Raw genomic sequence first — 12,023 nt, forward strand, 5'->3', positions numbered from 1 at the left:
ATATTGAAAGTGCATACCTTGGTTGAGAAAACGAAAATAAAACATGGTCATGGACGTGCGCAGTGAACTACTTCCTTTTATTGCATATGCCTTCAGTATTTATACATAATGAAAGCATAATAAACTTCATAATTTGTAAAATATGGCCAATCTCTCAGACCATTTAATAATTGTTTAACACTAAGACTCTAGCATTTTATCCATACCCTTTTCAAAAATTTACAAAAGAATGACAAACTGTTATGACAATGCAAACAACTTTTCTGGTATTCAAACTTTTACTTTAATTTACTGAAAACATTTCAATTCGAAAAGCATGATTATCGTAAACAGTTATATTTTATCAGACAATAGAGATTATAATCTTTTAACACCTATCGGCTATTCAACAGTTAAGAAAACTTGTCACCTGTATTTTTGATAAACAATTATCACGGTATAATACCTTTAATTACGTCTTTTTTTCTGCATCCGTTGTTTGTTTACCAGTAATCGGATATGCGCCTACTTCGAGACAAAATTATGATAAGGGTATGACATGCGCTTATTATCCCATATGGAATGGCCGTATGCGCTTACTTTTGATATGCGCTAATATTCGAATATGCTCTTATTTACCAGATACTACAGTACGTAATTTAACAAATATCTGAGCAAAACTCATTTTGCTGATACATGTATAAAATAATTAAAGTAAATTGACAAATTAAAGTAGAACTGAATTTTATCTTTTTTCCATCAATTAATATTATTCCTCATTTTACTCGATTTTTACCATCAATGCACATTTTTATTAAGCCTGAATATATTCTAAGGTCATTTGTTGTTGAATAAGAGCTTCCATTTTTTTCTTCATTTGTCGATTTCCACACTCTGTTGCAATGCTTACTTTGGAACTGTTTCTTCTTAACTTATCGTTTTTCATCTGTTTGATCACATATCCTATTTTTATTTTCTTGTTCTGGTAAAAAACAACAGAAACTTCATTGAAATAGTCTTAATTAAAAAAATATGAATCTATAGCATTTTGAAATTGATCAATAACAAGTTCTTTAATTTCATCGCTTAATAGTGTAGATTTAATAATGTTTCTATTTCTTCATATCTTTATAAATGATTTTTCATTGTTCATATCCTTATTTCAGCTAAATTCACGTCAATTTTGTTAAAGTCATGAAATCAATACATCTGTTAACCATCTCTATATATCAAAGTAAATGAAAACATAATTGTTTAAAAAAAAAAAAAAACATATTACGATAATTAACTCTCAGGGTTTCCTATCCTAACTACTTTCACTGTATCCATTCAACTTAAATTTCTTCAATTTCAGAAAGCATTGGATATTATTTTTCTGTATTTCTAAAAGTGCTGTAACAATTCTTAAACAACATTACTGTTTTCTTCTTTTACACGTTCAATATAAGTTTTGGGGACCTCAATGGCCGAATTGTTGAGGTCGTTGACTTCAGATCACTTGCTCCTCATAGATATGAGTGCGTGTCTCACTCAGGGCGTTTCATTCTTCATGTGCGGAAGCCATCCAGCTGGTTAACGGGAGGTCGGTGGTTCTACTCAGGTACCTGCCCGTGATGAAATGATGCAAGGAGAAGCACTGGTATCTTCATCCACTGTCAAAGCTGAAAAGTCGCCATATATAAGACCTATACTTATATCTGTGCGACTTGTCTGTGTGATTATGCAGTTTTGAAAAACTTCTTATCTCCAGCTTTCAGTTTGTTAACAACAAATATTAATTAGTGATTTCACCGTTTAAATATTTTCACCGAGTTCCCGAGTCAAAGCCCATACAACACCCGTAAGAGTCAATGATATCCGTACGGACGCCGTACGTGTTTGCCAAATTCGACTGAAAACCTACTTGTATGTAGCTCGTAGCGTTCTTGTGACCTGGGTATTAGTGCTCTGATCAAGGTTCAAATCATATATTTCACTACTTCAGGTTGACCTTCCATAAAGTTAAAAAAACTAAAGAAGGTCCGCCAAAAGGTGTAGATGCGATAGATTGAAATTGAACCTGCAACCGGCACTTGCTGTGCCGGGCAGGTTAAAAGGGCCGCAAGGATAATTGTGTACGAGAGGCGAGGTGGTGCAATGAGGTTAACATTGCCCGATCCTGTGGTCTTTTGTCACACATCGGACATGTTATCTTTTTTTCTTTTTTTTTTGGAAATACACAATGCGTTGTTTGTAATACCATGCATTGTGTGGTTGTTAGTTTTATATAACTTTATTTGCTCTCTGATTTCTTTAGACCTATGGCCAAGGGTATGGGGTCGGGGATCAAAAATATGCTTTATGCTGTATTCCTTATACTACTGAGATGTATTTATTTCTAATTGACGTTCCTGGAAATATCGGCTGTCCCTCTTTGATGACACAAAGAAAACAAAGACAAATATCAAACAGGGAGTGCCACGTACCAAAAACGCAGCCTACCAAAACGAAACCCACAGCACGCAGACGCGTGCACCACAAACACACACACTTACACGCACGCACACACACAAAGCCAACATATTAGGACAAAACGAGCAAACAAAGGAACACAGTGGAGCACCGCCTTGGAACGGTCAGTGGCAAAAACACCACTGGGGAGCTTAAACTGGTTTATGGTGCAATACTTACAATGATACTAATCAAAGAACTATTATCTACACACCAATGTGCCAATGCGGTGTTTGCATATACTTTAGTTTAAAGTTACACACACTTTGATTCTAGATATATAGAAAATCGATGACAATTCTTTTGTATATTATGTAAATTGTTATGAAAAATTTATAGTATATAGCTACAGAATATATTATTCGTTGTAACTAATTTCCAAAGCAGCTTTACATTGAAGACTACTTTCTTTTATATCAGATATATCATTTTTAGCCGAGTAGAATTGCTTTCTATAAAAGTTCACAATTAGAATCATTGATACATTTCTGTTTTTCAGACATCGTTTCTAGCATCTCAGAACAAACAAGTGCTGATGTTTTTAATTGCTCGAGTGGAACTACAATACCAGCGGTTAATAAGTGTGACAAAACATTTGACTGTCTGGACTTTTCGGATGAGCTTTCCTGCATGGAGGAAATTAAAGGTTTTATAAACTATTAAACATTTGAGAGTCAGTGCCATTTTGTATCATTTATAGAAACTATAGTAACTTCAGATGTAATTTATTAGATCATATTAATTGTTCTTGCATACCAGATTGTGTTTTTCCGGTGATTCCACCGGTGATGGAAACCTCCATTTAGCTCCCCAGAAGTGTAAGATAATTCTCAAGCTTTAATGATATATAAAAAACTGCATCTGTGTAGAAGATTCGTGCAGTCATTTGTATTATAGATTTATATTTATATAACGTGATAAAAGTCAAATACCTTAATAATTCTTTTTGTTCCTCATCGTTCATTTCTCCTTTTAAAAATAAAAAAGCTAACGTTTTAAATGAATCCTTCATGACGTTTCACTGCAAATGATAAAACAAAACCGGAGCTTTCATCTTTATGCATATGTTCTTTTCAGTTTACGGTTTACCCGTTATTTGTTTATTTAGGTTATGATGTAAAGACTGTCATTCGTTTACATTTGTTTTTCTATTGTTTGTTGTGTATGGCATGTGTAGATTCTATCACTGGCTGTAGTTGCGGATTGGAATATCTAGCTCTCGGGTACATGTTTACGCGGTAACTGGCGATGATTCCCATCTGCACCTACAACCTTTGAAAGAATATTCTATCAGTATATACTGACTGTTCGCCTTTCACCATTCTGACGTTATGTGATATTCTGACAATACACATAAGGAAAAAGATAATAAAAGTATAAGTTTCCGTTATAAACTTTCAAACTATCTCATCCTATCAAAATATGTTACCGTCGAAATTGGCCTAGGCTGTTGTGACAAGTTTGATGTATGAACACATTTACCCTAAGCTACATCATTGTCTAAAAAAGCTTAACGTATATCTTCAAAATGATAATATTAAATAAAGAAACAGCAGGAAGGTGAATTTTGTACTTGCATTTATATAAAAACTGTTGCTTTTGTTCTAAACGCATCCGAAATTTGATTTTATTGAAACATCTTTATATCGAACTTTTAGATCATAGCCTTACAAACTTCAGTAGATCGGCATCTACATCAGTTTCATCTACAAGGCTTGACGAAGGGGCCTATCATCTTTGTGAAAGAAGCAAAGAATGGATATCTATTTTAGCCAAATGTGATAGCGTAATCGACTGTCTAGATGCTTCGGATGAGGTTCATTGTTCTTATGACCACATAGGTTAAGTATAAAACTATATAAATTGGATGAAAATGAATACCCTTTAATGTATCTATTTTTTATAATTTACAATTTGAGTTCTACAACATTTGAAAATTTTCACATAGATGTTTTGTTCCATGAAATCCTGTATAAAACGTCGCATTTTAAGAACACATCATCCTCAAATCATACATTGGATGTTCATAATTACTATATACGCAACAAAACTTAATACACTGAATAAAACATTTAGACAACGAAGGCGGAACGAACTAATAAAGGTTGGACACCAAAACATTAATAGTGAGTTTTGACTGGTTAATGGTACACCATTTGCCATTATAAATCAAAACCATGCTGTAGAGTTACGAGACGGAGTAAATAAAACTTTTCCCTTTCGAGAGAATGTATCAGCTGCATATACAATGCGTAATATGTAAATATATAAAATACTCGTGTATATGTGTTGTATAAAAAGCAATCTTGAACGCATTTTCTGCACATGTACTCTCTATATTATGGATGTCACATCAATTTTTAGTTTAGGTTTATAGTCACATCGCCATAATTTAGACAATATGGTGTCTTTCTTAGCTTTTGATGGTGTGGAATGACCCAATGTACCCTTGTTATTGATTAAGACATGAGTATTTACCTGGGTAAATTCACCGACCGTCAATGAGCCAGCTGGTTCACATATTGAATAGTTATCAGCTAGTACATAAATATCCTGTGCGGAGTTTAGCACCTATCACGGAGTCTTCAACCTGTTCGAACAAAATCCAGATATTTTAATTTTAAAAAGTTCTTGTTGGCAGGCAACGAGACCCATAATATATATAAACCGTATAGGTAGTTCTCGCAGAAATAAGAGAAGAATATTCATTTCGAAATGTGACGGTAACAGAAATTGAAAATTAATCAGTAACAGCTAAGACAGAATTTAATAGTGTCATTTTAAAGACAAATGTCATAAAAAAAATTCAGTGCGTGTAACTGTATAACACACAATAGATACAACATTACACTAAAAGTTTGGGATATTACATATCTACTGATGTAATTATGTTTGTCATGTAAAACAGAATGTCAGGAAAACGAGTTTGCATGTGGTGACGGTCACTGTATTCAACTCAGTCAAGTCTGCGACTTTATATCTGACTGTGCAGAGGGAAACGACGAGTTTTGTGGTAAGCTTTTAATGGTTTGACTATATTTCCAAACTGTATCTGTTCAGAGCTACAAAATATATGGTTTGTTATATTTCGCCGGTATTAGATTTATAATAAGTGAGGTCGTATTTTTCCTGACTGAACGTAGCAGCGATTAATATTTGAGCCTGTCTTTTATTATGCACCAAAAGGGAGTAAATGTTTCAGCTCATGTAAGTACGACGTCCTTGATTGTATCATCTCCGTCGTCCGTCGTTGTTCGAAATTATTTTTTCTCAATCTCAAGTGTTGCTCAAATAGCTAGGGAGAAATGCGCTTCCTTCAAAATCATTCTTTTTTCTGATAGTTTGACATACATTTGTTTTGGCACAGCTTCTGTCCGGATGTCGAGAAGCTCTCAACAGCCAATGAAATTAACATTGTAAGGCATCTTCTGATTTGATGATACCCCTTGAAAAAATTCTCAATGAAATACTTGGACTATAGCTGCCTAATGTTTCTATTTTCTTTGGTTACGGGGTGTGCAGGGTCACAAATGACTGACAACATTCTTAATTTTGACGAAAAATGTGCTATTTTATTGCGTCTATAAGAACAACTAGTTCATGACAAAACATACAACATGTTAGGTCATAGACCACTAAAAACAACAACGAACCCTCTAGATGGTATGGTCTCTAAGACCCTCCTGTACATTCTCCCTTCCTTGACAATTTTCTCCTTTACGACAAAAAGTTTACTACAAATTTTGTCGAAAAACTATAAATCTGCTATTTTCAACAAGATACATGTACGTGTAAATTACTTAAACAAAGTAAGTCAATAAACAAGTAATTCTTGACATATATACTAACTGTCTCTTAGCCTAAAAAGTACACAGCAGACTATTCATGTACTAGTACCTAGCTTACAAACAAGTGTAAAATAGTTACACAAATACATATATATAGTTCAACAAATAGTTGTTTTCGTTCAAATTCTATTAAACATTTGATGTATTTAATAATTAATGTACCAAACATGATAAAGTATTATACATGTATGATGTACAAAATACTCAGTATTTTACTATTACATTGTAATCAATTGGCTATTTATCCCATTCTGAAAATTCAAGTAACTCTATTCTTGAACGTCAAATTCACTATTTGTAGACTCAAACTTTAAATAGCTATAAACCACCTTTAAACTTTAACTTTGAGTTACTGTATTTCTTTCTATTAATGACATAAATATAATACATGTACATTATATTTCAATCTGAAACTGCCATTTACTATAAACCTGTGTAAATATCATGTAAAAACCTTACATTTTCCCATATAAATTTTACAGTATTTACTATTATGAATTGATTCTGTCTAGAAACAATTAAAATATATTTTCTATCAGTCAATATTAGCTGATTACAACATTGATCTTTCATCAATAACAACAATTTTATAAAAATGTACAATGTATAACAGTTATACATCAGTCTTCTTTTTTCTTCGTCTGTATATACGTCCAACGAATGTCTAACGAATTTCTCCTTAGCGTCTGTTGATTTTATGAGCATTATTATGGCTCGACTACTTTGAGCATTATTATGGCTCCACACTTAAGATTGATCTTCTTCTATCAGACACAGACGCGTAACAGGTCTTTTAATGATTTTATTGCCAATTTTGACACTAACGACTCTCACATGACCATCCTTGGCTCGAAATACAGTCACCACTCGACCTAGCGGCCAATGTCCCCGTGAAGCGTCTGGTTCGGTGACTAACACGACGTCCCCTATCTTGAAATCCCGTGCGGTGATCTGCCACTTTTACGAGAACTTAAGTTGGCAAATATTCTTGAAACCAACGTTTCCAGAAATGTCTAACAAGTTCTTGTACACGACGCCAACGTTTCCGAACACTGAAGTCTGTTGTATTAATTGTTTCTGAAGCAAACTGACCACCAATCTGACCATGTAATAAAAAAAAGGAGTCAGAACAGTCATCTTCTGGATGTGACGTTTGGTAAGTAAGCGGGCGACTGTTTATCAGATCTTCAGCTCCGGTTATTGCCGTTATGAACTCTTCGTCTGTTATATCAGCTTTGTGTAAGCTTGCGAACAATGCTTTTTTTTGCACATTTCACCATGGATTCATGGATGCCACCGAAATGAGGAGCTCCTGGGGGAATGAAACTCCACTTAATACCTTTATTTGCCGCACTATGACATACACTGTCTTTGTCTAGTTGATCATAAAGTGCCTGGAATTCATTAACCGCTCCGACAAAGTTCGAACCATTATCAGAAACAATGACTTCTGGTAAACCTCTACGATTTACAAACCTGTAAAAGGTATTGATGAATGGGTCCGTGTCCATCGCATACGCTAATTCTAAATGCACTGCTCGCGTCGACATACAAGTAAAAACACAAATGTAATGTTTCAACTTTGTTTTAACACGGCCTTGCTTCGTTGCTTCGTTATGAAGGGTCCTGCGTAGTCCACTGCTGTTTGACTGAAAGCTCGCATTGACTTTCCTAATCTATATTCTGGAATTGTACTCATGATTTGCTGTCCAGCTTTTGCTTTTCTTCTTCTACACATTCTGGACTCATTTTCAAAGCTTCTTATCTCTTCGCGTGCCGACATTATCCAGTAATGAATGAGCACTTAACGCTGCCAAAGTCTGATTAGTCCCTCCGTAGTTTTGCGACTCGTGGTAATGCTTTACTATCAATCTTGTTATCTGATTCTTCCGCGGCAAAATTATAGGAAATCTTGAATCGTAGGCTAAATATTCCACAAACTCCAACCGACTGTCTGATCGCATAACTCCGTTTTAGTCTAATATCGGATATAGTGCTAACAACTTACTAGATTTTGAAACGTCCTGTCATTTTTTCAAACAGCTATACTCTTCTCTGAAACTTTCTATCTGAGCTGATCGAATGACAGAATTCTCAGCATTCTTTATCTCCTCAACATGGAGGTCAGTACTGCATACTCTACTGTTTGGTGGTAACCGACAATTGTCTATAAACCTGTTTACCCATGCTCGAAGTCGAACTAGCCGGTTCCAATCTGAGAAGTGTTCTGGATTCAATCTGTTTTCAGCATCTTGAATTTCATCTTGTGTTTTATTCGTTAGAACACTAAAGCACCTACTGACACTGTCTGATTTCCGTTTAAGTTCTACGGTAGCTTCTTCTGATATTTGAAACTGGTTTTGCGGCCATTCTTCTGGTATTTCAGCCGGTTCCAACCACCATAAGTTCCATCGCGCTAATTCCCCTTGTAGCTGAATCAGCTGGATTCTGCGCTGTTGGTACATATCGCCACTGCTTTGGATTGGTATGCTCTTGGATTTCACCAGCTCTGTTGGCCACAAATGGCTTGAACTTTCGACTCTGTCCGTGATGCCACCACAAAACATTCATACTATCCGACCAAATGTGACTTGTTTCAAGGGAATATTAAGAGCTTTTACAACTGTTTTTGTTAATCTCAGTCCCAAAGTTCCAGCTATCAATTCCAGACGCGGAATAGAGACCGATTTTAACGGAACTACTTTCGCTTTACCTGTTATGAAACGCACAAATATCTGTCCATCTTTTAATTCATGTCTTGCGTAAACTACTACTCTGTATGCTTTCGATGATGCATCGATAAAGGTGTGAATGGTAGTCTGATAGCCGTCTGTAAAATCCAAACTTCTTGGAATTTGTATATCATTCAGGAATGTCATTTCAGATTTCCACTTAACGGTTTTTTCTTCAAGTTCTAAGTCTAGCTCCTCGTCCCAATCATATCCACCTGACCAGATATACTGCAAATAGACTTTACCAACGATCGTGTAAGGTGACAAAAAACCCATCGGATCAAATAGTCTGGCAATATTTCTCGGAACACTGCGTTTTGTTTAACTTTCTTCAATATTTTTTTTTGGTAACCGAAACGAAAAACAGTCCTTTTCAGCTATCCACAGTACACCAAGAGTTTTTGTAGTTGGTAGATATTCCGCGCTAAGATTGATTTCAGAGGCATGATCTTCTACTGGTATTCTATTCAGCACCTCGGTTGAATTTGAAAGCCATTTACGCGCATGCATACTTGCTTTTCTCCACAACACAGATAGTTCAGAGTACAGTTCTATTGCTTCACTGACAGTTTTTAACGAATCTATACTGTCGTCCATATATGTTGATTTCATTATTGTTTCTGCCGCTAACGGATACTGGTTTTCATACAATTCAGCGTTTTCCTGTGAAACTAACTGGGCAAGGAAAGGAGAACAATTGACCCCGAACACAAGTCTGTTGAACTGATATTCTTCTGGCTCTAGATCTTCTGATGTTCTCCAAAGAAATCGATGAAATCTTCTATCCTGTGGTACTATACCTACTTGGAGATACATTTCTTCTATGTCACAAGCTATAGCTATTCTATTTTTCCTAAATCGCAGGAGTACATCAAACAGACTGTTCTGCAAACTTGGTCCGTGTTCCATTGCATCATTTAGCGAAATTCCATCGTACCGCGCCGAAGAGTCACACACTATTCTTACTTTGGTTGTTTCTTTCGACATATTGATAACCGGAAAATGCGGTAATAACCACCTATCACCATTGTCCTTTTCTGTACACTTTTCAATATATCCTTTTTCTGGTAGTTTTCAATACATTTTCTATATAGTTCGGCAACTTCAGGATTATTCTTCAATTTCTTTTCAGTGTTCTGAAGACGTTTGAATGCCATTTCATAATTGTCTGGTAGACGCGCATTTTCTTGACTGTCTTTCCATGGAATGGAAAATTCATACCGACCATCTTTGTACTGAACCGATTCTTTTGTCTTGTCCAATATTTGTCTGTCCTTCAATGAATATTCACCTTGACCTTCATTAACACCAGCCCCTACCGTATCAATTTCCCAAAATTTCTTTATCAATTTACCCATTTCCTCTTTTTCACAACTGCCATTTAGGAAATATGATTCAAAGAGTGTAGAATCTAAGTTCTTATTCCTGTCTGGGTTCCCAGTGCACGTTCATCCCAACGGTGTAAGCCTAGCTACTGGTTCACCTGGTTTTCCGTTAATTTCATGAAGTGCACTATGTAATTCTGCGTAATCGACACCTATTAGTAGATCTACCTTTCGCGTGCGATCAAGTTTCGGAAAGTCAATTCCCTTTAGATGCTCCCAGTTGTGACCATGTTTATTCCAGTCCACCACTTCTAAATTTCCAGTTACATTCGCTGTTGTATGTAAATCAATAGACATGTTCACATAACCGTTTAGACTTTTGATTTCTAATCTGACTGGCATTGTTTCGAATGTTTCTATCTTTCCATTTAGAACATGAACTTTAACCTTTTGTTTTGTACCAGTGATTCCTTATTCAGCTGACACATCCTGATTTATGTAAGATTTCGTACTGCCGTCATCCAGTAATGCATTCACTCTCAGTTCTTTGTTGCCTTTTAAAATTACTGGAACTGTCCTCAAACCTACAACATACGAATGTGTCTGATTTGCACTAAATGACTGGGGTCTATATTCTTGTGCACTAACATTTGATTCTGGTGTTTCTTTATGTAACATTCTATTGTGCGTTTTTTGACATCCGCCTATTCCGCATCTACCCCTGAACTTGCAATCATTTCCGACATGATTTTCCACTAACCACCTATAACACAATCTTGCTTCTTTTGCCTTATTCCATCGTTCAGCGAGACCCATTAAAATTCGGAATGGAAAATGCGTTTCAGTTGTTTCCACAAATCTGTCTCTATAGTACTACCGCTTGACTTTGCTTCATGACTTGTAGGACCACCATAACTTTATGGTACTCCGCCATTGATTCATCGTACTGTTTTTCCATCACACTTATTTCTTTCATAGTTTCCGACATCTCAGCTGTACGACCAAGTTCACTATAAAATGTAGCTAATTCATCTATTGCTGCCGATTCATTGTCCATCGCTATTTCATATTGGTCTATCGATTCCTTACATTAATACTTATCAACCTCATCCGTGCAAGCGTCCCTCAGCCTGTTTCTTGCTCGCGTAAAGGCTGCCTTACATCTAGATTTACGCATTTTCAGTTCCATTATTTTTGTCTCTGCAGCATGCATCGCTCCACTCTCCGCTTGTTCATCTTTATCACTCATTTTGTCTATCCTTCACCACTATCCGAATACTATGTCAGTTATTTTCTAATTTAATTACAGAGTCCCCACACCGCGTAAGTTGACCAAACTAGAGAATAATCTCGCTCTGCTACCATAAATGGACTATAGCTGCCTAATGTTTCTATATTCTTTGGTTACGGGGTGTGCAGGGCCACAAACGACTGACAAAATTCTTAATTTTGACGGAAAATATGCTATTTTATTGCGTCTATAAAAACAACTAGTTTATGACAAAACATACAACATGTCATAGACCACTAAAAACAATAACGAACCCTCTAGAGGGTATGGTCTCTAAGACCCTCCTATACAATACTGTTCTTTCACTAGACTTCCGTTTACAGTGGTTTTATCAATGTCGGCAAAACCCATCTGGCAC

General features: G+C 35.8%; 1 protein-coding gene across 1 annotated transcript; it reads right to left on the reverse strand.

Annotated features, from left to right (window-relative positions):
- Positions 1–10,011: 10,011 nt before the first annotated feature.
- LOC128557264 (uncharacterized) lies at positions 10,012–10,407 on the reverse strand. The gene has a single exon (XM_053544461.1). It carries the CDS (start codon positions 10,405–10,407, stop codon positions 10,012–10,014), a length of 396 nt encoding a protein of 131 aa, XP_053400436.1.
- Between the last annotated feature and the right edge of the window lie 1,616 nt (positions 10,408–12,023).

The sequence above is a fragment of the Mercenaria mercenaria genome, chromosome 5 (assembly GCF_021730395.1).
Source record: "Mercenaria mercenaria strain notata chromosome 5, MADL_Memer_1, whole genome shotgun sequence".
NCBI classification, from domain to species: domain Eukaryota; kingdom Metazoa; phylum Mollusca; class Bivalvia; order Venerida; family Veneridae; genus Mercenaria; species Mercenaria mercenaria.

Bases quoted from the DNA above. Each gene is read 5' to 3' on its own strand.
- LOC128557264 (XM_053544461.1), bottom strand. From the start codon at position 10,407: ATGGGTAAATTGATAAAGAAATTTTGGGAAATTGATACGGTAGGGGCT.